The sequence below is a fragment of the Halichoeres trimaculatus genome, unplaced genomic scaffold (genome assembly GCF_033239565.1).
Source record: "Halichoeres trimaculatus isolate MK-OKI-2021-1 unplaced genomic scaffold, fHalTri1.1 fHalTri1_scaffold_9, whole genome shotgun sequence".
Lineage (NCBI taxonomy): Eukaryota > Metazoa > Chordata > Actinopteri > Labriformes > Labridae > Halichoeres > Halichoeres trimaculatus.
The window spans coordinates 35230869-35249725 of record NW_027437188.1 but is presented as its reverse complement, the minus strand read 5'-3'; the positions used below and the strand labels follow the sequence as shown (position 1 = coordinate 35249725).

General features: G+C 41.2%; 1 protein-coding gene across 1 annotated transcript in view; it reads right to left on the bottom strand.

The window, feature by feature from the left end:
* plekhg2 (pleckstrin homology domain containing, family G (with RhoGef domain) member 2) overlaps positions 1-18857 on the bottom strand; it is a 123709-nt gene that overhangs the window by 62484 nt on the left and 42368 nt on the right. Inside the window, exon 4 of the mRNA XM_074678715.1 lies at positions 13492-13592. Within this exon, the coding sequence (XP_074534816.1) occupies positions 13492-13592 (101 nt within the window). The remainder of the gene's footprint in view (positions 1-13491; positions 13593-18857) is intronic.

Genomic DNA, 18857 nt, shown 5'->3' with positions numbered 1-18857 from the left:
CCGAACGGCGGAGGCGTCAGGAGGAACCCAGACCTAGATCAGGGTTTTAGTCCCACACACCTGTGAGGAGGATCTGAGAGGAGACTTTAAGGGTCCGGGTCACGAATATTCAATAATCAAAAATAATCAGGTGGTTGGAATTAAAGAGACGAAACACACACACAGCGCTCCCTGCATTCTTAGTTAACAAGCTGAAATCAAGTCTCTCATTATCACACACACATATCTGCACACACACACTCACACACACACTCACACACACACACACACACACAGATGTAAACCCCTCGCCCCTCGCTCGCGCTCTCCTCTGGCGTCAGGCCTCATTTTGTGGCCGGCGGACATCATTAGTGGGGGATTGTGGGAAGAGGAGGAGGAGGAAGAGGGAGCTCTGGGTGTTTTTGTATTTTTGTTTTTCATTGACTGACCACAGACCAGGAGGAGGAGGAGGAGGAGGAGGAGGAGGAGGAGGAAGCACAGACAGCGAGAAGCCCCGCCACAATAAGAGGAGCTGAGAGAGGAGACAGACGGAGGATGGACAGCCGGAGAAAGAAAGACGATTACAGCCGATGATCGGAAACAGGAGGAAAACATCTTTAATGTGGAAACAAAGTCAAGAGCGATAATTCAGAAATGCTGCCGCCAAATCCAGATTCCTGTAAACCAGGAACAGCTGTTACAGACAAACCCCATCTCAGAAAACGTCCATCTAACCGCAGAGGAACATGGGAGTTGTTGGTTAATTGGTTTCTTAATTGGTTTGTGAGTTTCTGTTACTGTTTGCTGCAGATTAAAGCTCCACACTAACAATTAAAAACAGGAAACACTACTTTGATGACACAGGATCCACAAAAAGATAGATGGGGCAGAGGGTAGACCAACAACTCCCACTTTCTGAAAAATAAACATTACTGTTTTGACGATTTTTGTTGTTTTAGTTAGTCGTGTGTTGTGATTATTTTTCTTCCTGCAAGGTATTTTTTTTTCTTGCACACAAACCTAAAATGAAGATGAAAGGTAGACCAACAACTCCTGAGCTCTGTGAAGTAAAAGTGTGGAGTCTGGTGGCTCTGCAGGGAGTTATTTCACCACCAGTGTTGCCACAGTTACAATGAAAAAGTAATCTGATTACTCATTTAAAAAGTAGCTAAGTTACTCCACTGATTACTTAATTTTCAAAATTCCAAGCGAGTAGCAAGTCATTCGGTCCAAGTCTCAAGTTTTTTGTGATGTGATCAAGTCGAGTCGAGTCACAGGTTATATCTCTGGTTTATATAATGAAGAGAGAAACCTTTTCTTCCTAAGGTAAATGTCAAAAAATACCATCAGATTAATCTGCAGCTCTGCATGGATTAAACCATATATTTTCTATCCACCGTCCTAAAGAATAACAGAGTGGACTAAATGCAGCTATAGCTAGAGGAAAAAGTGATGGGAGGCTAAATGAGAAGGAATAAAGATTCATCGTGGGAGTTATTTCCTCTTCTGACGAGTCTCGACTGGATGTTTGTGATGAACAGTGATAAAGTGATGAAGACGGGGGCTTGCTGCCATGGATGGAGATTATTGATGCAGCCACAGAGGCTACAGTAGCCCATATCAACACTGCTAATAGTGTTAGCTTGGTTTCACTTCCTTGGCTTTGTGTGAAGTCTTTAAATGGAGGATAAAGTTGGACGTTGTTTCCTCTTTTTCCTTTATTTTAGCGTTGCATATCTTGCATTGCGCGTTCCTCCTTTTTCTATTGGAGTGGAAGTTTTTAAACGCAAACTGCTCGACTTTTGGAGCAGCTGAACTGGCTACAGGCTCAGGGGCTGTTGCTATGATTAGCTAGTAGCGCTGTGTTGCGTGTGATCTTGCTACACACCTGTCTCCAATCAATCAATCAATCAATCAATCAACTAAAGTGTGAACCAAGTCGTCGGACTCAAGTCTGAAGTCATTGTCTTTCACGTCAAGTCGAAGCAAATTTTTTACCCTCAAGTCGAGTTGCAAGTCGTCAAATTTGCGATTGAAGTTGAGTCTCTATGACTGGTAGGGATGGGTACGTTTCACATTTGAAACGATACAGTACCGATTCCTGGTACCTGGCAATTGGTATAGGTACTCAACTGTACCAATTTTCAGTACTTTTGTGTCTTTATATGGTAAAAAATATCAATTTGTTTAGTAATGAATAATGAACAGTAACGCTGAAAATCTCCTACTCTTCCACTCCCTCACAGTCACAAGGATGCCTTCAGGTACCTAAACATGGTACCTTCTGATTTTACTTGAATTGGTACCCGATACTTTTGACAGACTTTGGTTTGGTACCTATAAAAGTACCTACTTTGGTACCCATCCTTAATGACTGGGGTCCAGTTGTATGTGTCAAATACAAATGAGCAAAGTTTAATGTTGCTGGAGGGTGGGCTCACATGATTCTCAGAGCCGAGCTCGGGGCACCCCAGTCTAAAAAGTCTGGGTATGCCCCTGCTTGCCACCAGGTGCCTCGTTGTAGCCTAAGTTATGTTGCGGATGGATTTGTAAAAGTCAAACAACTTCTCTAGCGTTTATGTCCGCAGGTCCTAAAAGTTTCAGTAAACAATCTTCGGCAAATTAGCAGCACAGGGTGTACAACGAACTTTAATCCTGATACCTTAAGCTGACACACTCCAATCAGTGACTGTATTTCCAGCTAGAAAACGCTCATCTCTCTCCTCCTTCACTGTCGTTTTCATTTGTGTCGCTGACTACTGTTACATGTGATTTGTCCACTTGCTGAAAACATGACAAATTTGCGCCTCCTGTCACTCCCGAAGACACAAGACAAAGACAAATAATTTTTTTACTGAAAGAAACTAAATTTAAAGAAATAGAAACACACGGTGACGTGGATAAGTAACTTTGATCTGATTACTGGTTTGGGAATAGTAATGCGTTAGATTAGTCGTCAAAGAAAAAAGTCATCAGATTAGAGTCGGTAGAGTTGGTAACTGGCATCACTGTTCCCCACTGAATAAAAAGTACTTCCTGGAAAATTGAGACAAGCTCATTCCTCAGAAACAGAGACTTTACAGATAATACAAACGCTGTTTTTTTCAGAGAACAAAAGGGAGAGGAGTAAAGGTGAACAGAGTTTGATGTTCAAGAAGTTTCCGTCTGGTAAATTGAATCTTTTTCTAACTCTGCTGCCCCCCTCTCTGAGTCTTTTATTCATAAATTGTGACGTTTCTTTTTCTAAAAATCTGTCTTTCTCCTCCTTTTCTCTTCAGCTGCGCTGACGTTTTATCCTCTCTTCTCTTTTCTCAGGGGTTTAAGCTGCTACACAAACAAACCTGACCCTGACCCCACACGACCCCGCTGACCCCCGAACCCTGAGAGCCCGAGCCAGGCCCTTCTGAGCAGGCGGGGGCCAAACCAAACAGGAGGGGGGGGGCTGTAGTCTGGTTTTTATCCTCATGGAGAGTGAGTGGGCTCTTTAACCGAGTGATAAACAGCAGCTGAGTGTGCGGCATCTCAGTTATGCTGCCTCACTGCGCTGATGATGGAGGAGGAGAAAGTCAAACAAGATGGAGTGATAAAAAGAGAGGGGGAGCAGCATCTGGAGACTTCATGAATCAAATCTGAAGAGGTTTGGGAAAACAGGTCAATACTGCTCTAAGTAAATCCCTGTCACTGTGACTCAGTTCTGCAGTTTAGCAAATATGAGCCCAGCATCTTTTCAGACTCAAAGAAAAACAGATTTTGTTTCGGGTTGAGCCATTCTGAGCAACATTCTGAAAAACTTTGCCCTATATTCAAAGCTACATAGAGAGATTCTAGAATATTCCATAATCTTCAAAGCAATTCAGAATGACATTCCAGAATACCTCTACTTTTCTTACAAGTTATTCATAAAAACATTCCGGAACACTTCCCCCTATCTTCAAAGTCATTTTGAAAGACATTCCAGATGACTTCAACTTTCTTCAAAGCCATTCAGCTGGACATTCCAGAATACTTTCACTTAATCACCAAAGCTTCATAAAAAGATATTCCGGAATACTTCCCTTTATCTCCAAAGTTATATCAAAAGTCATTCCAGATTACTTCAACTTTCTTCAAAGCCATATAGACAGACAGTCAAAATTACTTCAACTTTTCCTCAAAGCCATTCAGAATGACATTCCAGAATACTTTTACTCAATCTCAAAAATGATGTAGAAATACATATAGGAATACTTCTGCATCTTTTTAAGGTCATATATAAAGACAATCTGGAATACTTCCCTTCATCTCCAAAGTTTTTTCAAAAGTCATTCCAGATGACTTCAACTTTCTTCAAAGCCATCCAGCGTGACATTCTGGAATACTTCTCTTGATCTTCAAAGTCATATGGAAAAATATTCTGGAATACTTTTACTTTTCTTCAAAGCCATTCAGCATGACATTCCAGAGCCCTTGAACTTACTCTTCAAGGTTATGTGGAAAGACATTCCAGATTACTTAACCTTCTCTTTAAGGTCATAAAGAAAGATATTCTGGAATATTCTCCTTCATCTTCAAAGTCATCTTGAAAGACATTCCAGATTACTTCAACTTTTTTCAGTCATTCAGCTTCTGATAATTCTTCACTTCATTTTTAAAGTCATATGGAAAGATATTCTGGAATACTTTTACTTTTCTTCAAAGCCTGTTGGAATAACATTCAAGAATACTTTTTTTCAAAGTTATGTAAAAAGGCATACCTGAATGGTTTAACCTATCTTTAAGGTCATATAGAAAGACACTCTGGAATATTTTCCTTCATCTTCAAAGTTATATTGAAAGACATTCCAGCTTTCCTTTTTTTTTCAAAGCCATGACATTCTGGAATACTTCTCATTATCTTCAAATATATTTAAAAAGATATTCCGGAACACTATTACTTACCTTCAAAGCCTGTTAGAATTACATTCCGGATTCTTCCCTTTATCTTTTCAAATCATCCAAAGTTACATTATTCTTAGTGACAAACTAAAATAAATCTACTTATCATCAAAGACATTCCAAGAAGCATCCTGCTATGATTGCTGAAAAAGTCAATATTTGGTCCCTGGGTAGGTGTTTTTTTTCCCATTTGTGAGACTTAATCTAGACCCTGGTTGCTGCTTTTGATTTTATTCCACCAGAGGTTCCTGGTCTAGTTCCTGTGGTGTAAATGTGCTTTATTCAGACATTTCCTAACCCTGCCCTCTTTCTGTCTGATGCTTTCAAACGTCACACAGACATGACACCAGAAGTGAGCAGGCAGTGAGGAGCGTCAGGAGCAGATCTGTGTGTACAGGATGGGACCTGGCTCTCCATCAAAGGTTTTACAAATTAAAACACGTTACTTAGTGATTTAAGAAGCAGACCACCCTGCAGACCCACATCACTAAATCACACTTGATTCACCATGGGCTGTCGTGTTGCTGCAGTCTGTGTAATTCATGGTGCATATTAAGCTATAAAAACATACCTGAGAGCAGGAGTTTAACAGCGTCTGCAGTGATTTATGTCTCTCAGGCGCTGGAGGAGCAGTAATCGTATAACTATCAGCCTGTTTTATCTGAAGGAGATAAAACTTCTGACGGTTACATCTCCTAAAAAAAAGATTATCTCACATTCAAGCTCAGCTTTTTCCTCATCTGGAGATGTTACGCTTCGGTTTGACTGTTATTTGAGCAAACCTGACAGCAGTTTGTTTAGTGAATCTTTGACTTTCAATAAGTTTCATGTTTTTTGTAGAAATGTGATCAATCTTCATTAGGGCTGGTGTTTACCAAATGTCTCAGATCTCCTAATGCAGCCAATTAATCATTTTAAAATAACCACCGGGGGCCTGTGTTGTTGGACATTACTCTGCTGTGATGACTCTTTTTTCTGAGTCTGCAAAAACTGAAATACAAGCCAAAGTCTGTGAATATGGTTCATGTTGAGTCTAATCAAACAACTTTTACTGGAAATAAGATATAATATATACAAGATATACTGCTTAGATGTCAGTTGTTGCAGGTGTTGCTCAATCTGAAATAAATATTTTTTCTGCAGCATACTTTTTCTTTCTTACTTTTTTTTTTCTTTCTTTTTCTTTTCTTCAAAGCCATTCAGCATGCCATTCCAGAATCATTCTAGTTATCTTAAAATTCATATATATTCTGGAATATTCTTCTACATTTTCAAAGTCATATTGAAAGACATTCCAGATGACTTCAACTTTATTTGAGCCATTCAGCAGGACATTCCGGAATACATTCACTCAACCTCCAAAGCTTCATATAAAGATATTCCGGAATACTTCCCTTTATCTCCGAAGTTATATCAAAAGTCATTTCAGATTACTTCAACTTTCTTTTAAGCCATTTAAGAATGACATTCCAGAATACTCACACTCATTCTCAAAAAATGGTGTAGAAATACATTCAGGAATACTTCTACTTCTTATTAAGGTCAAATAGAAGATATTCTGGAAGTTTTTGTCCACTATAACTGGACAGATATGTCATACAGAAATGACTAAAATGTGACTTAAACTAACATATTTTCATCACAAAGACTAAGACTCAAACTGAGAGGGCTGCCAGCCATCAGAGACGAACCATCCCATTCATGCTCGTGGAGCCTACGGGACATTTCTTGCATTATACTTAAAGTTGATGTACAACCCTCAAATTACGATGCTCAGGAGAGATACAGCGCATTGTTGTATTTTTGACTTTGTGGCTCATGGAGCAGCGATGTTTTGGAGCGCTGCCCGGAGTCACTGAAGCTTCATAAATAAGACCCAACAGCAGCTCTGAGCTCTGTAATCTCAGCCCCATAACTCAGCTTCTACGGAAAATCATCAAACTGAAGCTCTAAGATTCAAATGTAGGACTCTGTGTGTGTGTGAGTGTGTGTGAGGTATGGTGAGATGATCAGCGGTCTTCAAAGATCCGTGTAGGGGTCCAGGTTGAAGGTTAGACTCAGGTTTAGGTGAAGGTTAGAACAACAGGCTGAGGAATGTATTATGTCATTAAAGATCCTCCCAAAGATGGCAGCCTGCGAGTGTTTACGTGACATCATGTGGTGTGTGAACCCTGGTTAGCAAGGCGGGGCTAAAGGTCAGATCCTAAATCAGAGAGGAGGAGAAATGTGAGAACACACACGGAGAGAAAACAGACGAAGGAGACAGGAACAAATCAAGAAGCGAAGAAGGAACACACAGAAAACACCACACAGAAAACATTTATCATCTGATGGCCCAGTGCATCATGGGATAAAAATACAGAAAGCTCTAACTCTGGAGGAGTTGTGTCTCACATGTCACGTTTTTACACTCAGGAACACAATGTGGAGTGGGATCTAGTTTGAAATCTTGCGGTGATCTCACGAGATGATCACGTGGGCATGTTGACCAATAAATGTCACGGTCTGTGGTGACCTCACACGGTCACGTGGTTCAGTGCGGCCAATCGGGTGCTAATATTAAATGTAGCACGCCAGTTGAACAAAGTCAGAGCAGGGAGTAGGATGACCAACAGAGCAACAGGAGCCTTCTATTGTTGAGGAAACCGAGCCATGTTAGGGGTTGTAATTCCACTGATGGCAATCTGTAATTTTTGCGACTAAAGTCAATCCGTCTTTTGTGTTTTTTGCATTTTTGTATGAATTGAGATTGAAGTATTTTTTGTCTAAAATAGAATGGCCAATCACAGAACTACACTGTAAATCGTATGCACTGTTTCAATGTATGTCATTTCTTTGTTAACACATGGTACCATCAACTGCAAATCTCAGTCTCTCGTCCACTCTCTCCATAAGCGACTCCTATTTCATCTGATCTAGTCCGACTTACATATTTTATATAGACATACACAATAGAGGTAGACAACACTTGGTAGTCCATATATCTAAAATATTGACACAGGTGCTGCATGCATTTTGAGGCGAGCCAGCCAGAAGGGAGTACGGACAGATCTGAGCAGGTATCAGCATTAAACCTTGCAATTTTGACATTTATGACAACAATGGACATTTTGGAGAAGCATGGTATAAAAATTCAAACATTGTTTTGATTAAACACGCAACACACAATGACACTGACAACAAGGTAGTTGAGTTTCTGAAGCAGTATGGCCGAACATCTAACGTTAAGGTTATAACTGAGTCTGGTGTTTTTAAGGACACAATAATAGTTGAATTTGAGTCAGGCAGTGCTTTGGCTGACAAAGTTACTTATGACATTTAGAACGTTCAACCATTTGTTCTGAGTTTTATGGAGAGTTAAAAACTCAAAAGTATTTGGGCGAATCAAAAGAGTTGGCTAAACTCACAGGACAAGACCATGCTGAGGTCCTAAAGGGTGTGATGTCTCTACTGAGTCAGTCCATCACTGAACATTTGTTGTCTCCAGATGATGAAGAGGAAGTGGTCTGGGATTAGGTCTGGGATCCAGTGTAGAGTGATGGGTTAGATCTAGCATTATATGGAGTGTGTGTTTGGTGTAAGAAGAGGGATCCAGCTTTGGGTCTAGAGTAGGGTCTTATGAAGAATAAAGCCTGATTCAGCCTTGAGTAGGGCTGAACAATTTATAGTTTTCAGATCGAAATCGCAATTTTAGACAATGCAATTTTGAGATCGCCAAAGCAGCAATTTTTTTGCAGCGCTCCTGACTGACTCAGGATCTGTTGTGTCAAGTATTATACACATTCTGTTTTACAAATTTGTAGACAATCTATATGTTAAAAGTGCTGGTAAGCAGGTCAACAACACAAAGCCTCTGTTTAGGAGTAGAAGTTGATGAAAACAGATTATTTATCATCACTATTGAGGATTAAAAAATCGTCAGTTGCAATATCTGCCAGAAAAATTAGATCTTTTCCTAAAATCGCTCAGCCCTACATGTGAATATCCCAAAGCTTGATTTGAAGAAAATCGTGAATCGAATTGAAATCACAATATCTGCCAGAAAAATCGCAATTCAATCTTTTCCTAAAATCGTTCAGCCCTAGCCTTGAGTCTGATGGTAGCTTGGGATCTGGCCTAGTATCTAGTCTGGAATCCAGTGAGGTATCTAGTGTGGAATCTGGTGTAGGATCTCTTTAAGGATCTATTGGTTTTGTAGACCAGGATCTCGATGGGGATCCAATACGGGACCAAGCTTGGGATGTCTTGTGAGTTCTGGCCTTGGATCTAATGAGGGATCTGGCCTCGTATCTGGGGTAGACCTTTTCCCACCAAGTGGTTCAGATTGGTTCATCTCAGTACGTTGGTAAATCACCGACCCGTACCATCCCACATTTTGGTTCCCTTGTGCTAGGGTGCCAGACGTACCGATCCGACCCCCAGAAGACGGAGCTAGAAACACTGCAGTCTGTTGATTGGTGGAAAGAATGGTCACTTCCTGTGTGACAGAGGCTGCTGTATTTCTCCTGGCAGCAAAAAGCCACATGCCGATCACAGAGAAGACAAAATGCTGGATGTCTTCCATCGTTGCTCGTTGTTTACTGTGTCACGTTTTTCTTCTTCGTTGGATTTATTAGCAGGGTACACTGAGTTGCGCTGCTATGCCGTCACGCTTTGACGTAGCTGATGCAGCTATCAGCATCTGGCTCACACGCCACCTACCAAGAAGGGCACGGTTAGCTGTGGGAACTCAGACAGGATCAGGTTTTACTGATCCAACCCGTACCAAACTGTACTGATCTGTACTGGACCACTTGGTGGGAACGGGGAGAAGAGATCTAGCCTGGGATCAAGTGTTGGATCAAATGAAGGATGCATTCTGGGATCTCTAACTGAGCACGCTCTGTTTTAATAAACTCCATAACCACACGGGGCTTTATTCCCTACTGTTACACTCACTAACACTCACACACACACACACACGGAGCTGGATGGTGTCATGTATGAGCTATGCTGGATGATGTAGTCATTCTGGGGTTGTTATGTCTGCCCATCTGGGACCGTGTGTGAGTGTGTGTGTGTGTGTGAGTGTGTGTATACATACATGTGTGTGTCTGTGTGAATGTGTGTTGGTGACCCAGAACAAGCAAGGAAGGAGGGGGGGAGGGGGAGAGGGGGGGTCTCCTTCCCGGGGACGAAGAGACGAAGAAAGCAGGTCAAACCATTCGATCAAACTTTGAAGAGCCACGATTGAGCCTGATTTTTAACCGATTCATTAACTCATTAACTAAAACTTCATTAACAAAAGTGTGTGTGTGTGTGTGTGTGTGTGTGTGTGTGTGTGTGTGTGTGTGTGTGTGTGTGTGTGTGTATGTGGGGGGTTGGAGCTCTCTCCCTCACTCTCATACAGTATTTCCCATGAGAACCGGGAGCAGGAAGCCTGGATGGAATGAAAACTGTGTTTAACTGTTAGTGTTCAAGTGTGTGTGTGTGTGTGTGTGAGTGTGTGTGTGTGTGACATTTTTCATCTGTGAGTGTGTATATTCTGGACCAAACACAAAGAAAGTGAAGTGTGAAAACACGACTCTCAGCAGGGTGGAGGGTTCTGTGTGTGTGTGTGTGTTTGTGTGTGTGTGTGAGTGTGTGAGTGTGTGTGACATATTTCAACAGCTTCCTTCCCAGGCTCTCTTAGTCCACCCCACCCCCAATATGCACTCACATGCACACACGCACACACAGCTCTCAGATCATCTCTGCAGCTAAACCTTAGCTCAGTTTCCTCCGTAGAGTTCAGTGTCAACTCTCGAACTGCAGTACCCCGAGTGGCCACTAGAGGTCGACCCCAAAGTGAGCCAGAGTCCCATGCAGTGCTTGTGAAACTTTCTGAAGCTTTGACACAGGTTTTAATCTCTGTAACAGAGTTCCTGACATATACTACACAAACATCCCCCAGAACTTTACAGCTCCTGTGGCTCGGTGTTTGTCTGATTACAGGGCTGATCCAGGTAGATTGGCCAAACAGGAGAATGGAAAAAATATAAGTTAATGCAAAACAATGCAATAACAGTAGAGGGCAGTAAACAAAAAAAGCCTTCAACAAAAACCATAAAGCTTTGTTTCACTTCAGATGGATTTGTTGACTTGAAAGGAGACGAGCTCTGGAGACACGGGTCCAAGCTGTTTCTGAAGGATGAAGCCGTCTTTGAGTTGATGGAGGACTCTGAGCAGGATGCGTCCTCCAACAGTTTTAGATTATCATTAAATACTGATCTAATGAAGAGATTATTGTAGGCCACAGATTTTGGTTTTAAGAACATAGCCTTTAGCTTTAAGACCATAGCTTTTGGCTATAGGCCATAGTTTTGGGTTTTTAGACCATAGCTTTTAGCTTTAGCCCATGGCTTTAATGCCTCGGCTTTTGGCTACAATCCATAGTTTAAAGGCCATGGCTTCTGGCTTTTAGGGCACAACTTTGGGTTTTAGGCCATGGATTCTAAGACACAGCTTTTTGCTTTTGGCCATAATTTTTGGCTTTTAGACCATTGCTTTAAGCTTTAGCCTACAGCTTTAATGCCACAGCTTTTGGCTAGAGGCCATAGTTTTTCGCTTTTAAGCCATAGCGTTTAGCTTCAGCCCATGACTTTAATGCCACAGCTTTTGGCTATAGGCCATAGTTTTTTGGCTTTTAGGACATAGCTTTTTTTTTTTTTTTTTTCCTTTTTTTTTCCTCTGGAGGACATAGCTTTTAGCTTTAGCCCACGGCTTAAATGCCACAGTTTTTGGCTTTTAAACGATAGCTTTTAGCTTTAGCACATGGCTTTAATGCCACCGCGTTTGGCTATCGTCCATAATTTTTGGCTTTTTGACAATTGCTTTTAGCTTTAGCCCACAGCTTTTGGCCTAACCTTTGGCATCTTTCTTTTAGGCCATAGCTCTTGGCTAAAGGTCGACGTTTTTGGCTTTTAAACCATATCTTTTAGCTTTAGCCCACGGCTTAAATGCCACAGTTTTTGGCTTTTAGACGATAGCTTTTAGCTTTGGCCCACAGCTTTAATGCCACAGCGTTTAGCCATAGTCCAGCAACTAGGCAGCTTTTTGCCTTTGGCAGCTTTTAGGCCTTGACCCTAGCTTTAGGCCATTGCTTTTGGCTCTCAGCAGTAGCTTTTTTGGCAGTTTTTAGTCTTTGGCCTTGGGCTTTGAGGCCACGGCTTTTGTCTATTATCCACGGTTTTCAGGCCACAGTGTTTGGCTTTAGGCCACTACTTTTGGCTTTAGGCCATGGCTTTTAGGCTACAGCTTCTTTTGACTATGGCTTTTAGGCCATGGATTCTAGGACACAGCTCCTGGCTTTTGGCTTTTGGCTTTTAGGCAACGGCTTCTGGCATCAGGCCAAAGCTTTTAGTTTCAATCACAGCTGGGGGTCATATGCTGTTTTAATCTGTTGTAAAGTGTCTTTGAGTGTCAAGAAAAAAGCTTTATAAATAAAATGTATTTTCATTATTATTATTATTATTATTATTATTATTATAAATATTGTTATTATTATAAATAATATCATTATATTGTGAAAGGACGGGGCAGAGAAGGGTGGCTGCTCCACCAATCAGAGGTTTTTAGCTTGTAGGCCTCGCCTCCCAAAGTCCCAAAGTAGTACCCCCAGGTGGGGCTGTTTTCAGGGGTAAATTCACCCCCAGGAACTAAATTACTGACGTTGTTGAGTCGGTCCAAACACAGCATAGTTCCTCATCGATGAGAAGCTGCTGAGGTTAAAATCTGCTCGACGTTCTGGGAACGTCTTAAATCAGCTTCAGTTTGTTCCTGGAGCTCGGCTTCCTGCTGCAGGAGCTGTGGAGACTCATGGAGCTCATGCAGTTGCTTTTGATACGCGGCGCCCAAACCCCACCTCAGATCAACCAAACTTTTCCTTTAAAGTCATGCAGAGTATTTTAAAAACACCCATAATGCACTGCGGTAGAGCCCGGCTGCTTTGCCACATGTGAACATACCAAGAGAGACAACTGGTGGCACAAACTCTCAGGACAGAGACAGAGTCTGGTTTCATCTTACGAGCTCAGCAGCTGCTGCACGCTCTGTCTCATCCCCCCTCAGAAAAACCTCCACACAGGCGCTTCTTTTATTTATCGAGGAGTCGTTCTGGTGGGAATCAAACCCGCGGCTCTGGCAGCCCCAGTGCCTTGCTCAGTTGGTTCCTGCCTCTGTGTGTGCATGAATGTTTCCACCAGCGGCTTATCTCAGTCTGAGGCCGTTAGCCGCAGGAAACTTTCCAGACTTAGAGCAACTGAAACTTTCACCACTCAGCGTGATGGAGTCAGCTGACAGGACGCCGCGTGTGCACACGCAGCAGCCGCCGCCATGATGACGAAACACCAAAGACAGCACCATGTGACCTCACAGCAGTCACAAACTTTCCTAAAACTTCTCTGGACAGTTATTGTTCAATAAACCGCACACGTTACAGTTCCCATGTGACCCACATTGGGTCTGGAAGCGAGCCCGACCAGCTCTTCCACCGGGCGGTCTCAGCTCGCTTGTTTTGTTCTTGTCTGTCCAAATGATCTAAGCTAAGAGGTCGCTTCAGAGCGTCGGATCATGTGTTACCTGTTGAACTCGTAGATGTCCTCGATGTTGCAGAACAGCGTGCTGACCTGCTCCGGTTTCAGGGGCAGAGCGCCGCAGTCGATGATGCAGCCGAGATAATCCTGCAGACAGAAAGAAATCTGTTAATGCAAAGTTTTCATCAAGCAAAAAAAACGCTCTACAGATTTTTTAACACTTTGATATTTAACCAAACGTATCATGGAAGTTTCCTTCAGACCAGCATCCGGCCTCAGACTGTACTTCATAAAAACCAAACTTTTCAAATCAAAACTGCACACGAGAAACCATGGTAACAGTCAGAGGCTGAGGCTGGCATCAGACAGGAAGTCACACAGGAAGTGCACCGAACGAGAGAAACAGGAAGTGAAGCCGATCATCAGAGATGTTGTACCTTTCGTCTTCCTGTTGCTTCACTCTGCTCAGTAAAGCAAGATCTGTGCAGATAAAGTAAACTTCTGACATTTTTCTTTTACATTTTTTGTTATTTTTTTTGACTGGATAGAAAACAAACAGTCTTCTTCGCAGAAAGTGAACTTGTGACATTTTGAGGTTTCTGTCACATTTCTTGTCCGTGTTTTTACAAAACAAACTCCAAACATTGAAGCCAGTATAGGAGTACAAAAAACTGCAGTTTCATGAGTGGCCTCTGGGATACCAAAACTTTTTCTGCTAGAGAGGTGAACAGAAGACCAGCTCACAGAGAAACATCAAGTCAGGGATCCTTCTCTACACAAAGACTCAAACTATCACCTGAGAGGTCATCGCACATCAAGGAAATATTCTGGAATCACTGTGCATGGATCAAGCATTCAAAATCCCACTTTATCAACCAAGCATTCTGGAATCATTATACATTAACCAAATATTCCAGAATCATCTTATAAAAAGATAACATTCCAGAATCATCATATAACGAGTGAACATTCCAAATGGATCTTATAACAAGAGAACATTCTGGAATCATCATACAATAACCAAACATTCCAGAATCATCCTACATTAACTTAGCATTCCAGATTTATCATACCGTAACTTCACATCCACAGAATAAGTGGCAGTGAGACTAAATTGATCTAGACATGTTTTTTTTTTTTCTTGTTCAACTTTTTTCTTGACTTCACAGAAAACAAACGATGATGCACATAAAAAAAAGAAATTTTTGCAGAAAGTGAACTTGTGACATTTTGAGGTTTCTGTCACATTTATTATCTGTTTTTTCGACAAAACAAACTCCAAACATTGAAGCTAGTGTTGGAGAACAAAACAACCTGCAGTTCCATGAGTGGCCTCTAGAGGCTGGCTTCAAACCCAAGACTCCCCATTAGATCCTATTTACATGTTTTACAGTACAACTTAACATGCTTAACGTTCATTTTTCAGACACTTTAGTTGAGAGTTTGGAAAAACTGGTCATGCTTCCTTTTGGTTAGCATTATCACCACGGTGACCACCATCTTTAGGCTTCAAAATACCTCTTAAGGGACCGACAGGGGGCGCCACTAGAACACATGCAGCTTTTATTCTTTTTAACAACCTTAGAAGGTAGAAATTTTTCAGAGGTGCGCAATCTCACGCAACATCGGAAGAGACCTTTTTGTCCTTCTGGTGTTCCCGTAGTATGATTTACAGCTCAAAAAATCTGTTTTTCGCCCCCTGGTGTTTTATAAACTCTTATTTTAGCCTCTGTCTGAAACACTTTGTTTTTGCCACTGTCTCTTTAAGACTCCCTGCTCCACAAACCCCCTTCACTCTGGTTGGCCAGCCCTTTGGAGGCCTGAAGCAGAACTATAGGCTCAGACAGATTCAGTGATTTCTACAAAATAAAATACGTAGAGTTTGAACATCTGCACATGCTCAGTCTGAACATCTAGCGTGAAGGGAACAACCCCTCTTTAAATATAACTCTCTGTTGGTGTGATGGTTTTCGACAGCAGCTGCAGTCTTCTTAGGAGTTTTTATAACTCATTGCTGAACCCTGAAACAAAAGTCTCTTCGATGAACGACACAATAAAGCCAGTCCAGCTTGACTAAATTTAATTTGGCCGTGAGAGAAGGAGAAACGTCCTCTGTAATTAAAGAGACATTAGCCTCGTAACTTAACTCGCCGTCTCTGTGGTGTCAAACGTCGACTCACGAAACCGAAGAGTCCAAAAACGAATCAGTGCTTCTATTTTAATCAAATCTCCGACCCACATCTCCTCAGAATGACTCAGTAAAATGAGTCATAAAGCAGAATGAACCGTTATTACAAATCTGAAATAAAGTCGAGGTTAAAGTCAGAGTTTATTTATGAAGGAGGATTAAAATAACCGAAGAGGTCTCACTGGTTAACACATCCATATGGAAACTCAAGTAACCTGCTCTGTCCACAGGAGGCGCCATAATTCACTTTCTACTTGGGAAGACAAAATCCTTCATTTTTTAACCTTGATGTTGATTTAACCTCAAAACAGGAAGTGCCTCACATTCCTGCTGTTTGAGGGTAAAAACTGATGTGACCTGCCACGAGGCTTTCAAGGTACGACTTTAGTTTCCCATGAATCATTGAAAAAAGTGCACTCTGTCGCTTTAAACACGTAATTATGGCTGAAGTAAAGAGTGTGTGTGCGCTGCATGTCAGTCAGTAAATCATTTTCCCCGTCCGTCAGGGAAACTGAACGTTCAACAAACTCAAATCCATCATCCAATCCCGTCAGTCTGAGTGAGGTCATTTCCTGAACTGTAATTAGATTACACTGCAGAGTAGAGAGGGCCATAGACACTGACAGAGGGAAAGAAAGATAAGTGCAGAGAGGGAGAGTGTTTTATGGACCACAAAGAGCTTTCACATCATCACAGCAACACTTCAGGGACGGCCTGAAGCAAACAGACACTGAATCACTGATGAGAGACAGAGGAAGAGGAGCAGAATGTGTTTCCTGAAGGAGAAAGAAACTCATCCAAGAGAGATAAATCTGGTGAAAATCATCTGAGAGGCTGAGATCAGCGCACCAGATTTAATCCAAGAGCCCAAACTGGGATCATGACGTCTGTGTGCTGGGATACCAGAACTTTCTCTGCTAGAGAGGCGAAAAGAAAACCAGCTCAAAGAGAAACATCAAGTCAGAGATCCGTCTGCACACAATGACTCAAACTATCACCTGAGAGGTTACGAAATCATCGGACATCAAGGAAATATTCTGGAATCACTGTGCATCGATCAAACATTCAAAATCCCACTTTATCAACCAAGCATTCTGGAATCATTGTACAACAGGTGAACATTCTGGAATAATCATACTACAAGTAAACATTCCAGAATCATCATACACTAACCAAATATTCCAGAATCATCGTGCAACAAGTAAACATTCCACAATCTTCATACAAGTGACCATTTCGGAATCATTGTACAACAAGTGAACATTCTGGAATCATTGTTCAACAAGTAAACATTCCAGGATCATTATACATTTACCAAATATTCCAGAATCATCATACATCAAGATAATGTTCTGGAATTCCTCATACAGTTAACTTTACATTCTGAAATCATCATACAACAACTGAGCATTTCAAAACCATCATAAATTAACATTCCTAGATCATCAAAACCAAAACATTAACCATTGACCAAATATTCCGGAATTATCATACAGCGACTTCACATTTTGGATTTATCATACAGCAACTTCACATTCTGGAATTATCATACAGTAACTTCACATTCCGGAATTATCATACAGCAACTTCACATATTGGAATTATCTTACAGTAACTTCACATTCCGGAATTATCATACAGCAACTTCACATATTGGAATTATCTTACAGTAACTTCACATTCCGGAATTATCATACAGCAACTTCACATTCCGGAATTATCATACAGCAACTTCACATTGCGGAATTATCATACAGCAACTTCACATTCTGGAATTATCATACAGTAACTTCACATTCCGGAATTATCATACAGCAACTTCACATTCCGGAATCATCATACAGCAACTTCACATTCTAGAATCATCACACATTAACTAGACATTTAAGAAACATCATCAGTAAATGTTTGTTGGCTAACAGCTAGAGCTCACTGACATTGGATGAGGTAAAGAATGAGTGGCAATGACATTATTTGGATGCAGGCAAGTTACATATCTATTTTCCTGCTTAACTGTTGTTTCTGAAGCACACACACAAGGGGAAGGTGACACAAATTAACAATTTTGAATTTCTCCAGATAAACATCTTCTCATATTTTGACATTATTAAAAATAAAGATGTATTAATCAAATAATATGATAAAGAAAAACGATTATCTTTCTGTTGAAGCTAAAATAACTCACTTTAGAGGCACTCAGCATCAAACAAGATCACAAGTTCCTCATGTTGGAGAGACTAACAGAGCTCTGAGTTCTCCTCCAGTTTATAGGAGTCCTACTGAGGAGTCATGGATTTCACCTGTGCTTGATTAATCCCAGACAGAACAGGTGTGTCTGCTGCTGCTTTTAGAGAGGTGGCAGAGAGGAAGGACTTCACCCTAAACCAAACATTCTAGAATCTTGCTACATCATCAGAACCAACTGGAATAGTCATACATGAACCACACATTCCAGAATTATCGTACATCAACCAAACATTCCAGAATCATTTTACATCAGCAGACATTCCGGAATCACTGTAAATCTACCGAAGGTTCCAGAATCATTGTACATTAACAGAACAGACTGGTGTCAGCATACATTGACCAATATTCTGGAACCATATTACAACTTTTTTAACTTGTTGCAGTATTGTAAAGCACATAGCGCTCACAGATGATTGGCCACTTTAGTGCAGAGTCAAAGATTTAGTCTGACCTCAACGTAAAATATAAACGAAGGAGAAGGAGGAGGATGATGAGGATGAGGATGAAGAAGTTAAGAACAAGAAATAGAGGAAGAAGAAGTAAAGCATTCAAAGGAGAAGGAAGAAACAAAAGAAGGATGAAGGAACATCAGAACGAAAGAAGAGAGGAAAGATTGTGAAGCTAAAAGAAAGTGAGGATTAAGAAACAAAGATAAGAAAGAAACAACAGCTGAAGAGAAGAAATGAAGAAAAATGACACACACAAGTCAGTACATAGTGTACTACATTAAAGAGTGCTGAAGTTTGTTGAGCTCCGCCTCTTTGTGAAGCAGCTCTGTGATTGGTCAGAAAGACCTGGAACTTCTGTTTTGTACAAACACCCAGAAAATACACACAAAAACACACAAAAACACACTCTACAGTCTCTCCTAAACTCGATATAAAAACAAACTCTGAGTGTGTGTGTGTGTGTGCATGTGTGTGTGTGTGTCTATAATGAGGCATATAATGAGAGGCCTTAGCCACATTCATCACCTT